We start from the raw sequence: 16,184 nt of genomic DNA on the forward strand, positions 1-16,184 counted from the left end.
ATTCCAATACTTCTTGGTAACTCATTCAAAAGGTAATTTGGCACCATGTTAATTTTTTTCAAAGATTTTTTCCCCCTGTCATTGATCAACAAAACTATCAAGAATACAAATCCATGTCCACTCTGTGTTTTTGTTATATTTTACATTTGTCATTTCGTGCCCTTACTGCTTATAGTCATAATATAAATAACATTGCTATTCTTAAACATGAATGTGCCTGTCCCAAGATAGGAGCCTGTAATTCTGTGGTTGTGTTTATGTGTTACATATTTGTTTTTTGTTCATTTTTTTTTTATATAAATGAAGCTGTTAGGTTTTCTCCTTTAAATTGTTTTACATTGTTATTTCAGGGCCTTTAATGGCTGACTATGCGCTATGGGCTTTGCTCACTGTTGAAGGTCATTAAATTCATATAGTGACCTGTAGTTGTTAATTTCTGTGTCATTTGGTCTCTTGAGGAGAGTTGGCAATCACACCACATCTTCTTTTATACATGAGTTTCAGTCCCCTACACTGTTAAATATTTGTTTATCGCACAGTGACTTTGTGCTGTGTATTTTGCTGTGTGTTTGTTTTTTTCTAAATTAGCTTGAGGTATAGGGGGAGGGTTGAGATCTCACAAAACATGTTTAACATGCAGCATCATATCTTATGTTAATAACAATACATTTTATTATACTGCATGTTAAAATGCCATATTTTGATTGGCTAATACGGGGGTGTTAATTTACTCTATCACATGGCTGAGCAGGTGACAATTTCTTTTAATGTTACCCTCTGACCCAGACCAATCAAAAATCAATAATTTAGAGGACTATGATTTGAATTTACATCAAGTAATTAAATATAATGCTTAAGTTCTACGTTTTGGCTCAGATTTTATTATTTGACTGTCAAAATAAAAAAAAGTAAAACATCTTGCTTAACTTTTGTTGTCTTTTCTAAAACCTGTAACATTGTATTCATGGTTATGTATGTGACATCATAGAAAATACTTTTAAAATAAAATTAATCTGTAAAAGACAATAATGATAGGACATTCAGTATAATAAATTAAATAACACATAGCTGAGAGAGTGATATAGCAGATTGGTACCCCTTGAAAAAGCATTGTCAACCTTGGCTTCCCTGCAGCTGACAATGTTTTCTCGGGGTACCAATCTGCTCTATCACCCTCTCAGCTATGTGTTATTTATATAGAATTACATGACTTTAAATTAACTATGTGTAAATATCTGTTTTTGATTGTATTGTAATTTGTATGTGAGGGCCTCATGGAAGATTAGTTTATTGTAACTATAAAAAAGAAGATGTGGTATGATTCCCAATGAGACATTCTGTCCACAAGAGACCAAAATGACACAGACATTAACAGCTATAGGTCACTGTAGGCCTTCAACAATGAGCAAAGCCCATAATATACAACAATTCAAACGAGAAAACTAACGGCCTTATTTATATAAAAAAATGAACGAAAAACAAATATGTAACACATAAACAAACGACAACCACTGAATTAAAGGCTCCTGACTTGGGACAGGCACATACTTAAATAATGTGGCTGGGCTAAACATGTTAGCGGGATCCCAACCCTCCCCTAACCTGGGACAGTGGTATAACAGTACAACATAGGAACGAACTATAAAAATCAGTTGAAAAAGGCTTAACTCATCAGATGGACAAAAATACAAATGGACGTGGCCGGGTACTTGTACATCCCGACAAAAAAAGACACTAGGAACAGATCTGAGAGTACTCGCAGTTATCTGACTGCTAGTTCAAAGCCACTAACAACTAATAAAAAAAAACTAACTGAGGTTACCCTCTTTAAATAAAGAATTTATTATTATTATTTTGCACCTGTCCCAAGTCAGCAGCCTTTTGCCTTTGTTAGTCTTGTATGATTTTTAATTTAAGTTCATTTATATGTTTTTGAGTTAACTATTATGTCCATTATTACTGAACTAGTACACATTTTTGTTTAGGGGCCAGCTGAAGCCCACCTTTGGGTGCGTGATTTTCTGGCTGTGTTGAAGACCTGAGTGGTGGCCTTTGGCTGTTTTCTTTGATCGGGTTGTTGTCTCTTTGACACATTCTCAATTTTATGTATATATATATTTATATATATATGAATATCTTCACGTTTCATGAAATTGTTATAACTGCCTAACACAAAATGCCCTGGTCACTGTTCTGGACATGCTACAGATTCAAAAAAAATATCACTATCTAACAAAAAATCTAAAGGTTATTCCCTCATTAAATTCAGATGGGAAATGAGTTCATAATTATATAAGTAATTTTAAAATAAAACTTGTGACACAATAATTGTTCTTGTTGTAAATATAAAATAATCTGTGGAGTTTAGTGTCAATGACATCAAAAGAGGATAAATATAAAGGGTCACTCTACCACATCATGGAATCTACTATTTGATATTTCTCCACTATAGACTTTGAAATTTTCAAATTTATTTCTCAACTATCACAATATAATGACTATAGACTTTCAAATTTTCAAATTTATTCTAATGTGATATTTCTCCACTAAAGTCTTTCAAATTTCAAATTTATTTCTCAACTATCACAATATAATGACTAGACTTTCAAATTTTCAAATTTAAAATGCAAGGCTCTTCAAGGGTTTTATTTATTTTGAGGCATTTGGTTATATATATATTGTTATATTTAAAATTGAGAATGGAAATGGGGAATGTGTCAAAGAGACAACAACCCGACCAAATAAAAAACAACAGCAGAGGGTCACCAACAGGTCTTCAATGTAGCGAGAAATTCCCGCACCCGGAGGCGTCCTTCAGCTGGCCCCTGAACAAATATATACTAGTCCAGTGATAATGAACGCCATACTAATTTCCAAATTGTACACAAGAAACTAAAATTAAAATAATACAAGACTAACAAAGGCCAGAGGCTCCTGACTTGGGACAGGCGCAAAAATGCGGCGGGGTTAAACATGTTTTTGAGATCTCAACCCTCCCCCTATACCTCTAACCAATGTAGAAAAGTAAACGTATAACAATAAGCACATTAAAATTCAGTTCAAGAGAAGTCTGAGTCTGATGTCAGAAGATGTAACCAAAGAAAATAAACAAAATGACAATAATACATAAATAACAACAGACTACTAGCAGTTAACTGACATGCCAGCTCCAGACTTCAATTTAACTGACTGAAAGATTATGATTTCATCATATGAACATCAGGCACAATCCTTCCCGTTAGGGGTTTAGTATCATACCATCATAACATATATGAGAAGAACATAACCCGTGTCATGCCAACAACTGTTTTTAGAATAAATGTGTTTAGGTCCGATGCAAAGACCTTATCAGTGACTCAATATTAACGCCAAAATATGCAATCTTTAATGACTTGACAACAGTATCGTAATTATATCCCTTCTTAATAAGTCTATTCAAAGGTTTTGTAAGTTTCTGAGGTGAATACTGACACCTTTGTGCTTTATAAAGAATATTTCCATAAAAAATTGGATGTGAAATACCTGAACGTATTAGAAGTCTGCATGTTGAACTATATTTACGAATGATGTCTTTATACCGATGACAAAATTTAGTAAATGTGTTGACTAGTTTGTGATATCGAAAACCCTGGTGTAATAATTTTTCAGTAATACATAAATTTCTCTCGTTAAAATCTAAAACATTGTTACATACACGAGCGAATCGTACAAGTTGAGATATATAAACACCGTAAGATGGTGACAAGGGAACGTCACCATCTAAAAACGGATAATTAACGATAGGAAATGAAAAATCATCCCTTTTATCATAAATTTTAGTATTCAGCTTTCCATTAGTGATATAGATATCAAGATCGAGAAAAGGGCAGTGGTCATTGTTAGTATTAGCTTTATTTAAAGTAAGTTCAACAGGATAAATTTCATTAATATACATACTGAAGTCGTCATTATTGAGAGCCAAAATATCATCCAAATATCTAAAAGTATTATTAAATTTGTTTATCAGATGTTGTTTCGAAGGGTCTTTGCTTATTTTTGTCATAAATTGTAACTCATAACAATACAAAAACAGGTCCGCAATAAGTGGTGCACAGTTAGTCCCCATTGGAATTCCGATAATCTGACGATATACGGAATCCCCAAAGCGAACAAAAATGTTATCTAGTAAAAATTCAAGGGCATATATAGTATCAAAGCATGTCCAATTAACATAGTTTTTTTGTTTATTGCTACTAAAAAATGACCTAAAAGAGTTTGAACATATATATTCACATTCTGATTTTTTGAATGCCCATTTAATTAGGTGTGTGATTTTTTTCTTAATGAGAATGTGAGGCAATGTGGTATACAGGGTAGAAAAATCAAAACTTTGAACAGATTCAAAATCACCAATATAAGCATGCAATTTATCAAGTACTTCCAACGAGTTCTTGACACTCCAAAAGTAATTTATTCCACTATTTTCGAAGGCCTTATTTGAACAATTTATTATCAGGTTTTTAATTGTACCAAGTGTGCTGGTAAGAAGAATAGACAATTTAGTAGTTGAACAATGGCTTGAAGACGAAATAAATCTATATTTGTAAGGGGTTTTGTGTAGCTTCGGAAGCCAATACATAGTTGGGACTTTCATTGTATTTGGCTCTGCTTGTAAAAAACCAGACTTTAATTAAAGATTTCTTTATTTAACATTTCATTTCTTTTCAAGTTTTTCATTAAGCACCATTAAAGCCCAAACAATTTTTTTGAAGCACTATGTTCATACATACATGTAAACTATGTTAAACTTAATTTTCAAAAAAGAAATCATTTAACCTCAATAATCTTCCTACCTACATACTGACATATATCTTATTTTTGTTTCTTTAGAAGGGAGGAGACAAGCATATATCATGTATATTTAGATGTTGGCTTATCATTGATAATAACCACTTGATAATCAAGCCAACTCCTCAGAGTAAAATAAACCATTCTGATTTATGAGACAAATGAGAATTACTGTAATATTAGCCATTGAAAAAAATAATATTTTGTTCTTTGATTGGATTGCATGATTTAAGTAAACTTGCTAACTTATCAGATAGAGAATTACTCTGTGAATTTGGTCATTGAAGAAGTGAATATTTGTACTGAATAAATACTCTGTGATATTGGTCATTACGGGGGAAGTGAATATTAGTACTGGCCCCGAGACCACAATTAATTCCTCTATCATTTCTTTATAACATTTTGTCGCATTAAAAAAATTTTGCCTATTCTTTTTGTCTAATTTTTTGTGTGTGTAATGTACAGTACAAGTCCAAAAATATATTCAATTTTCAGAAAAATTGCATGTATACATCTTACAAATTTGGCCAATACACATCCATACCCCTATAGGCAAGTCAAGAGATTATCCAAAAAGTGTAAATATTACCTTTTTGCACCTGGCCTAATCACAGTTTTCCTGATCAAAATCAGTTAAAATAAAACATTCAAAAGTTTATTTCAGCTCTCTTCTTTCATTTCCAACCCAGAAAAGCTAAGAAATGTATGAGAAATAATAAAGAAAAAATACACTATAATTAAAGGGAACTATATTCGTGAACAACGAAATGATGGGTCATTAATTGTGGTCTTGGGCCTCCTATCAGGAAATAATTGGATTGTTTACACTCAACAATGTACTTATTTACCAGTAACTAATCAATTATATCTACTACTCTACTAATTACCTGTAAACCTGCTAAAAACTCATGCAAATTTAAATGGATTTTTTAACAAAAAGATTTTTTTAATAAAAGTATAAAAATATTGACAAAAAAACAGGAAGAATTTTCTGTCCTTCAATGTATATTTATACAACTTTTAACAAAAGTATGTTACACCAATTAACATAATATACAATTTTACAACTTGCAAATGAGAACATGAAATAAGCTGGAATTATTAATTATTATGTAACGTCTAATGCGTATTTTCCAGATTATTCATGCCAGTTGCATGTCAAGTTATTTATATATTTTCTTATATATATAATTAGCAAGTTGATTATGAAGGATAAATGTATGGAATGGTGGTGTGATGAACCAGAGACATTACTGGTATTAGAAATTATTGTAATCGTTCTCAGTTTAATTGGATGTGTTTGGAATATAATTACTATTCTTGCGATTTGTTTTTCCAGTTTACGTTTCAAAACATACTGTGTCTTTATTGGAAGTTTGAGCCTTGCTGGATTTTTATATTGTTGTGTGATTCTACCATTAGAAGCAGTGACATTTCACAAACAATATCATTCCGTTCCGCCATTATTCTGTAATGCAGTGGGAGGAGTAAGATACACACTTGTCGGTGTTATAGTGATACACTTAGGAATTATTGCACTGTATCGGTACCTAAATGTTGTACATTTAAAGCAATACCAAACACTATCTAAGAGAAAACCATTGATAATTACAATTGCTATTGGGTGGTTACTGCCACTTGTGTTTACAATGCCAGCTTCATTACAAGTCTGGGGTGGATTTAAATATGTACCCGCCATTTTGGCATGTACTTTCGATCGAGACATAGAACAATCGAACAGAGTTCTCACTGTAACACTAGGTTTTATAGTACCATGTATTTTCATCATATTCTGTTATGTTAGAATAGGAATCAAAGCGTATGGAAGCTCAAAACGTGCCAAAAGCACATCTCTGGTAACAGCTTTGCGTCGTTCTGCAATGATGTTGTGTATATTTGCAGCCTATTTTGTTGGGACATTTCCTTATTTCGTTGTCAATATTTATGACCAATCATTTTCTAAACCTGTCCATCATGTCTGGACTACATTTTTAGGATGGACATTGTACTGTGTAAATCCTATAGTGTATACAGTTATGGATTTTAAATTCCGCAGAGCCTACAAACAATTTTTCTCGTGTAAATGTGAAAAAAATCCTAGAAGAGGGTCTTCATTTACAAGGAAAAATCCTTTAGAAAGGGTGTCTTCAGGTACATTTACACCTCCTTTAAAAAGGATGTCTTCAATTACAAATACAAATCCTGAAAAACATGTGCATCCAGACACATTGAGTACAATTCCTGTTAAAAGCTTGCATTCAGCCTCAGGTGCAAATTCATATTCTGTAAGAGGAGCAACCTCCAATACAAATACAAATTCTGTAAGACGGGTGCCTCCAGATCTAGCTACATATGTGTGATATACACAGACTTGAAACTTTTTCTCTATTTTCTTTTAATGCAACAGAGTTGGACTTGAATAAATATGTCATGCACATACTAATTTTTGTTTATACAGATTACTGATTAGAATTTGTATTTGAAAATTCATTGATAATCAATGTTATTTTTTTCCTAGCATTATAAGGAAGATATATATATCTTAAATATACTGTTCCCAGCTATTTCTAACATTTATGACAATACAAATGTACCAAGACTTCAACAATAGTCATGATAGTATGCTATTACTATACTTCCTGATTATTGATCATAAATACAATTGCATCTTTTAACGTAAGTTATGATTATGAATGTATCATACAAACTTAAAATATTTTTTGATCAAGATAATTGAAAGAAAACCAATCAAGCAGAAATGTGAGCTTTGTCAGAATACCCTGCTATTCAATAAACATGAAGTTGATCAGCGAAATATATGATAGGTATTACATGTTATTACATACTCTGCTCACATGAAGCTAGATACCATTATAATTTTAGTAAGCTTTAATTCGTAGTTCCTGATTAATATGAGACAAAAATTTCAAAAGGCCAATATGTGAATAAATACATATTTTAATTTTATATAGTTTGTTCATATGTTGTACTGTTACAGAGCTGTCCAAGGTTGTCCAAGGTTAGGAGAGGGTTGGTTGCCAGCTAACATGTCTAACCCCAACACATTTTGTATGTGCTTGTCCCAAGTCATGATCCAGTAATTTAATGGTTGTTGTTTGTTGCATTTTGCAGTATACCATATTTGTTTCATTGTTTTTTTTTGTTTTAAATAAATCAGATGGTTAGTTTGTTTAAATAGTTTTACATTTGTCATTCAGGGCCTTTTAAAGCTGACTATACGGTAAGGGTTTTGCTCATTGTTGAAGCCATACAGTGACCTATAGTCGTTTACGTCATTTGGTCTCTTGTGGAGAGTTGTTTCATTGCCAATTATACCACATCTACTTATTTTTATATTATATTGGAAGTATTTGGTAACTACACATGTAGGAAGTTGATGAGCAATGAATGGTTCTCATTAGCATTTCTATTGCAAAAAAAATTGTGTTGATCCTTATCAAAATTTTGATGGTCACAACCTTTGGTCAACCACTTTTTGTGAACTTATTAATTTTGGTGGTCACAACCTTTGGTCAATCACTTTTTTTGAACTTATTACATGTATTATGTCAGGGCCTTTTGTAACTTATCATACTGTAAATGGGTTTTGCTCATTATTAAAAGATGCACAGTGCCTCATGATTGTTCAGATTGCTGTCATTTGGTGTCTGTAAAAAAGTTGTTTCATTTATAAATGATTAGAATGGAAACCATTTTACAATTATTATAACAGTGATTTTCCTAGTGCTTAGGGGGAGTGGCCCAGGGCCCATGTAATTGGGAGTAAATGTTCGTGAAATGTTGGCTTTGGGGAAAATATATATTAGCCCGTTTATTTGGAGGGCACATGGTATCAGCCATGTGCAACTTACAAGGGAGTTTGATGAAAATTTTGAAAAATTAGGTACAAATTTCTGCATTCTGAAAAGGAATAACTGCATGAAGTGCAAACAAGATTCAAGAGATTTGTAAACAAAAAAAACATGCAAAGAGTCATACAACACTAACAAAATCTTGAGACGATGTGTATGTAAATGTACCATGGAGAATTTTAAAGCTGAAAATTGGGAAAAAAGAGTTAATTTCTCTTAAAAGGATTGAGGCCTAAAATCAGACCCAAAATGAGAGTTGGAAAATCTCTGTCATAACAAATCTACATGATGTACCGTTACTTAGTTTCTTAATATACATGATATATATATTAAACAGCATACAAGTTTACAGTAAAATTATTTCTTTCATGGTTCTTTTTAACAACTTCAAAAATTAGTGGCAAGAAAGCTTTATTTTGAGTTAAGTAAAATTTACAGCTTTACATGCCTAGGACACATGTCCAATACAATTATTTAAACAACCCTAGGTGGCCTTATTCCCTCAATTTTGATTAAAAAAAGTCTTTTGACACGTTCAAGAACATTTTTTGTAGACTTACTTCTGTGAAAAGGACATCCTTTAAAATGTAGAGGTAATCCTGTTGTAGCTCCATTGCCTTTCTCTCCTGTACACAAAGCTCGAAAATTCTCTGCAGTCTTTGGCAACTTATCTTTAAACAGTTCAAAAACAACTCTTCCAACTAAAAAACAAAATTTATAATTGTTTTAACTTTATATATATCCCCAGAAATCTTTAACCTTGAGGACTGCATCTATATTGTTACTGCTTAACAAGTTCCTTAATTAGTAAAATACAGAAGCAGCAGTTAAAATAAGAAAAACGCAGGTTTATATAGCATTTATTTTGTTCAATTCAATGTTCCTAAAGTAATTCAAAGGCACTATTATGCAGAACAGTTGAAGTGAAATAACCAAATGGACAATTGCAGATTGGCCTCCTCCATTGTGTCACCAGTAACAACATAATCAAATTTCTAAAGTATTGGTTTGACAGTGCAAATATTCCACTATTTTCACAGAAAGAACTTTAAATTACCTTTTTCAATAAATCAAATCACCCTACTATTATTAAAGACATATATATACATGTATAACAAGACTCAGGCTGTCAGAGTGACAGCAAATCGGACTTTTAAACATTTATTTGTGTCCAGCTAGCATTTTTCAATATCACAAGGCCTATACAATGTAATACAATGTACATGTATGCAACTCCTGAACAGTAAAAGTGAAAATCACCATTATTGACCTTGACCTCCATTTTGTCTTCAGTAACAATTGCAACATATCAAAATTTGAAAAGCTTTAATTGAACAGTCAATGAGTTAAAGCAAGGGCACAACAAGAAACACCATTTTTTAATCTTTCAAGAACCACAACTCCTGAACGGTAAAAGTGACAATATTGAACTTGACCTCCATTTTATCATCAGTAACAACATATTAAAATTTTGATAACTTTGGTTGAACAGTTCACAAGTTAAAACATGGACAAGACAAGCTTTTCGTAAATGGTTCATGAATAAATGCATGGACACTGCTTGGCAGCTGCCCAGTCTCCTGGCAGCCAATGCGATGGCTGTTTAGCCAGTCAAGGTCGTTAATCAAAGAGCAGAATGCTCTGAGGGATATGATTGTCATTGTTTTCATTGACACATGTATAGCAGTTCTGCCAACTTTTCATAAAGCAAATGCATGAGATTTGGCCAAAATTGAAAAGATCAAAGAGAAAAAAAGAATAGATCAAAGGATTATTTTCCACAGCAGTCACTGAGAGTGAGAGAAGGTATTTTACTTTGTATATTATCACCGTTGATTCTAGGAGGAACCCCATTTCTAACTCTTTTTAAATATTTAATTTCCTTTGGGTTAGTGGGCATGACTACTTTCTGTACACACTCCTCAGTTTAAATTGCGATCGTTTTTAATATAATACGACGTTTATCGACATTTAACAAGTTAACTTTTCTTGACGGAGTTGTATTGTATTGTGATGGAAGTAACTTCCGGAAGGGAGACAACTCGAAACGATAATATGGAAGACTACATTTCGGCTGAAGGGTGTTGTTATTACACCTTTAAGATGTGGACTACATTTATTTTAATTTAAGGTAGCACAATACAAAGATTATTCATCCCTAATCAGACACCTTTAAACTGATGTAATTCCTCTCATCCTTTTTTAAATTTAATAAATGCATATGAGGTACCAAAAGAAAGAAGAAGGATTAATCTTTCAAATTATGATAATTTCATTATGACATAATTAATTGTTATGTAATTAGTTGCTATATTGTGATGTCCACACTTGAATTAATTTAGCTTCTTTGTTATTCATAGCATCCCAAAATATTTTATAGAATCTTGTACAACACAGTTTGATCTCCAAAACTGTGTCTCAGATTTTTCCTATTGTATTTCATTCTCTCATAAATCTTCAATGAAGTTTGCAAATCAATTCACAAGAGATCACTAAATTTAATTTGGTATAAAATTTGTTCTATTGATGTTTTTGGAAATCTGAGACACAGTTTTGGAGGTCAAGCTGTGTTGTACAAGAATCTATAAAATGTTTTGGTGTTGACATCACAATATAGCAACTGATTACATAACAATTAATTATGTAATAATCATGTCATAATGAAATTGTCACAATTTGAAAGATTAATCTTTCTTCTTTCTTTTGGTACCTCATTTATAAAATTTAAAGAAGGATGAAATGAAATACATCAGTTTAAAGTTGTCTGATTGGGAGTTAAAAAATCTCATGAATCTTTGTATTGTGCTACCTTAAATGATGCATATGATTTAAAATTATGCAAATTTATGTGAAATCGATGGGTCATTGTGAAAACTGTTAAAATATGGAAAAATAAAGGTTGGCAGGTACAAATGTAGGTGAAACTTACATAAATGAAGAGATAAATGAAAAATGAACAGATTGATGCCCGATTTATATAATTCCAAGGCTGTCAGTCGGCATCAGAAGCGACGAAGCAGCGCATCTACATGTATTTTGGGTGGGCAAATATCCACTTTTTGATATGGGACGAGCTCTGACGCCCCAGCTTGTCTGGCAAAACAGCTGTTGGACGTCAGAGTAATCTCGGACTATTACAACATGAACAATCATATGAGACATAACGAATCATGATAAGGATAAATATATGTTTGACAAACGGTACATAAGTATTAACTATTTTGAGTGGGTCTCATTGGGGTCTATGTGTGATGCAGGATTGCCGATTTTTTGTAAGCGGGACACGTGAAAGTCAATTTATTGTGTTGTGAAAACGGGAAATGAGGTCTAGCTGGACACGGGAAATGACAAAAAAATGAGAATTGCTTATGTACATAGTGTAAGCGGGATACAGGAATCTGACAAAACAGTAAGTGAGATCTGGGATCGGAACCCCCCAATGAGACCCCCTTTTGATGCAAACAGTAGCCGAAAATGATCATTTGACGCCTGACAGGAGCCTTATCTGTATTTTCCATAACTGTGTGTGGATGTGTAGGTCACAGATTCCTTTCAGCTATTGTCTGATGGGCTCATCTGCACGCGAGATAGTCACACTGATTTAAACTCCTCGGTTGTAGTGACGCATACTACTGAGTCCTACAGATAGTTACAAACTACTGCAATTCGCGCAAAATTTAGTTTTTGAATAGCTCAGTATGGTCAGTCTTACTATTTGGAACTATGAGTATTTAAAAATACAAGAACTGAAGAAGGACACTATCGACAGTTATAAACATTCTGATAAACCTGGCCTCGGAAACATCATATCAACATTATTTAAACATACCCGATTCACTTCCTATTTCTATATCAAAAAATACACGGGGATTTTCTTCGTTTTCCATTCTAAATGTTTAAAAAAGACTCAAATGTTTCGTTTCGAAGCCGGTGCTCGATACAGATCAAAATCAATAAAACGCTTTATTGTAACTATATGAGGTGTCTTGACTGAAACGTTTGTAAAACATGGATGTTTATTACAAAAAGAAGGATAACTCTGTTTGGCGGGAAAGCAGTACAATACAATCACAAGTAAATTAACTGTAAATCACCCAACTCATTTGTCTGTTATGAACTTGATAAACTATCTTCTATGATAAAAATGAACCATAATTTACAACAGACAAGACATGCAAATTATGATATTTATTTGCATGGACAATGTTAGTGTCAATAATTCAGTTATCCAAATAAATCCAAACTGGCTGAAAAAATATAATATTCAGATATATTAAACAATACCAAATTTTCACATTATTTTTTTAAAATGGTCACAAAGCTTCAAATTTGCAGTTTCTTTAATGAAAAATGCACAAAAAAAATAAAACTACCCATTACACATTTCGGTTTTGTACATTTCATGAGCAGAAGATTAATGAGGGGGGATAGGACCTTTATCGGGACTCCGGGATCAGGTGTTTTTAAGCTCGGGATTTCGGGATTGACCCTTTCGGGATCCAGGAATCCTTTTTTTCGGATTCAGGATGTCGGGATTTGCTTTATTTAAATTCGGGACCTCGGGATTTCGTTTTTTCAAGTCCGGGATTTCGGGATCAAGACCCCTCCTATCCCCCCTCATTAATATAATTTAGTAAAATACAAACTTATAACCCAATCAAAGTATCATACTTTACATAAATTTCAAGAAAATCAATCAAAAACTGACCAAAAAAAGACTCATTATTGCAGAGTTATATCCCCTTCCAATGTTAATTTAATGCTGATTTTGAGTTTTCCTCAAGTTAGATTTTATGGGACTTATTTCTGTGTATATAAAGGGCATACTGCTATAGATTAGAACTAAAACATTTTCTGTTGCAATTAGATTGAGGTTAAATCTTAGTTTGACTGGACTAAACCGGATTCAATGCTGAATGTTAATGGTTCCGCGCAAAATTTTTACACAGTGTCGGGCAACACAGAAAGATTTCTCTTGGCTATTTACAGATTTCAGATCCTAATAACAGATCACAGATGTTTTATGAGGTCATACAAGTAGAAGTGGGTGGTTTTGCTAGCTATTTTATGTCTTTTTTATTTTCCAATTTCAGATACTTTATTTCACTAATATTTGTCTATTTGTATTCTTTTCCTCATAATTGGAATACAGAATGTGGCCATAACTTGAGATTTTTCCCATTAATTTCATATAAAACTACTTTTTTTTCACTTTGAAAACTGTCTAAATATGAGAAAATAAAGGGTAGCAGGTAGGTGAAACTTACCTAAATGAAGAGATAAATGAAAAATGAACCAATTGATACCAGATTTATATAATTGTAAGGCCGTTAGTTGGCACCAGAAGCGATGAAGCAGCGCATCTATTTTGGATGGGCAAATATCCATTTTTTTATATGGGACTTGCTCTGATGTCCCACGGCTCCAGCTTGTCTGGCAAAACAGCAGTTGAACGTTGGAGTAATCTTGGACTATTATGGCATGTATGGATCATTTTCCTTTTCTCCCAAAATAAACACAAATATTAATTTTCTGTTCAGAAATTTGCTTTAAATTTGAACCATATTAAATTGTAAATGTTAGGCAGTGGCTATTTTGCTGAGAAGCACTATTTTGACGGTCTTAATACTAAAATAGAAGTAAGGAAATTAAGAATAGAAAAAATATAGAAACGTACACTTCAATAAGAAATCTGTATACAACTATGACTTCTTTAAACATTTATACAAAATGTGCGTATTAAAATTGATATTCTTTACAGTCTCTAAAAATGTCTTTTTAAAACATTTTTAAAAAGTAAAATATTAAAATTGATACTAATGTCCTTTTCTTTAATAAGAAGTATAAAAAAGAAAGCATAAATATTAAAATTTATACTAGCACTTCTCTTCTTTAATAGGAGGTATAAAAAAATATCTTTTAAAAACATATGTTATATAATACACATAAGCAAAGCATACAAACCCAACCCATATAAAAAATCGACATTCTGATTAAAACTTATTCAACATTCATAGAAAAAATTGCTGTCTATAGCTAGTTTTATATGCATATCCCAACCCTCCCCTAACCTGGGGCAGTGGTGTAACCGTACAACATATATTTTATGTATATATGTAGGACTCTAAAGTGCGATGGTACTCTAAAGTGCGATGGTCACGCTAAAGTGCGATGGTCTACGCTAAAGTACGATGGTGTCTCACGCTAAAGTGCGATGGTTGTTTGTTCGCTAAAGTACGATGGTATATCACGCTAAAGTGTGATGGACCAAAAGGGTAAATAATTGTTTCTAAATTTAGAAGACCGACCACGTTATAATTTCTAAAAGGGTAATTTATGTGTCGCAAAATATTATATTTCATGTAAAATGATTTTTTAACAATTCGGAGCTTATTGCATATTTGGATAATTATTGTAGATTGCCGTTCACACTCATGTTACAACCTCCCATACAGTCATCATTGTAAATAACAAATACAAAGTTCGTTCATTGTCGGAATATGCAACATTTATTAGTATAAAATTTAATTTGAATGCGAGAGAAAGGCAATGTTCGCCGAGCTTTCTCCTTTTTAGTAGCGAGTGCAAATACATGTTTTATTTTCCTACAAATTACAGAACATTCTTATGTTTTAGAGCAGATAATTTATAATTCACGCATGCACACATGTATCTCTATTTTACCGACGTTACTTTCATTAACCTTTTCGCTGCCAAAATTTTTCAAAATCCAAAATAACGTTACACCTATGACGTTGCTAAATTTTACTGCAACGTCGACGAATGCCATTGAAAACCTTGTACAAATGCAGTGTAAACGTTACGCTGCACAAATCTGTCATCTTCAATAAATCAAGTTCAAAATATACTGAATTGGTGCAAATTTTGTTTGGCATATACTAATGTACAAACTACTTAATTCTTAATAATCAAAAGTAAATAAGATTTTTATAATTATAGGCTACAATATCCTGAATATGTGTGAAATGTAACGATTACGAATATTAGTGAAAGAGATTTGCATTCACCCTTGATGCCTTCTGAGAATCCGTCTACAGAATTTTGATTAAAACCTATGGGTTGTTGCTATTAAACATTTCCGTTAAAATTATGTGAAAATATAAGGGGGTCACCGGATTCCTTTTTTTTTCAGTTGAAAATAATCAGTCTCACTTTCGTAGCGTGGAAAAGGTAAAAAAAAAAATTTAACGTCGTAAAATTCTTTCACTCATACATGAATGATGAAGACAGCAAATATCATCGGAATCCGGTGACCCCCTAATATATTCCTATCGTTGAAATAAAAATGTTTACAGCAACAGAATATTATTTTTGAATAGACTTCTGTGGACAGATTTTCGGAAAATTTCAATTTAAAGTGGGAAAAGCATATTCTTTGACTCGTTTTCCTTCAGTAATCCTTTGCACGTAATCGGCATAAACTTGGAAGTATAAAATCTTCTTATTTATATATTTTTTTTAACA

At 32.4% G+C, this 16,184-nt stretch overlaps 2 protein-coding genes across 2 annotated transcripts in view; one reads left to right on the top strand and one right to left on the bottom strand.

Moving 5' to 3' along the window:
* Positions 1-12,662, bottom strand: part of LOC143085286 (peptidyl-prolyl cis-trans isomerase D-like) — a 32,397-nt gene extending 19,735 nt beyond the window's left edge. Inside the window, exons 1-2 of the mRNA XM_076261551.1 lie at positions 12,529-12,662; positions 9,260-9,400 (exon numbers count right to left, since the gene is read on the bottom strand). Of these exons, the coding sequence (XP_076117666.1) occupies positions 9,260-9,400; positions 12,529-12,586 (199 nt within the window). The 5' untranslated portion in view covers positions 12,587-12,662. The remainder of the gene's footprint in view (positions 1-9,259; positions 9,401-12,528) is intronic.
* Positions 5,845-7,843, top strand: LOC143085285 (G-protein coupled receptor moody-like). The gene has a single exon (XM_076261550.1). The coding sequence runs from the start codon at positions 6,033-6,035 to the stop codon at positions 7,185-7,187; it is 1,155 nt and encodes a 384-aa protein (XP_076117665.1). The 5' UTR covers positions 5,845-6,032; the 3' UTR covers positions 7,188-7,843.
* Positions 12,663-16,184: the final 3,522 nt, after the last annotated feature.

Source organism: Mytilus galloprovincialis, chromosome 8 (genome assembly GCF_965363235.1).
Source record: "Mytilus galloprovincialis chromosome 8, xbMytGall1.hap1.1, whole genome shotgun sequence".
Taxonomy (NCBI): domain Eukaryota; kingdom Metazoa; phylum Mollusca; class Bivalvia; order Mytilida; family Mytilidae; genus Mytilus; species Mytilus galloprovincialis.

What these genes read in the sequence shown, in the direction of transcription:
- LOC143085285 (XM_076261550.1), top strand. Translation starts at nt 6,033, where the DNA reads ATGAAGGATAAATGTATGGAATGGTGGTGTGATGAACCAGAGACATTA.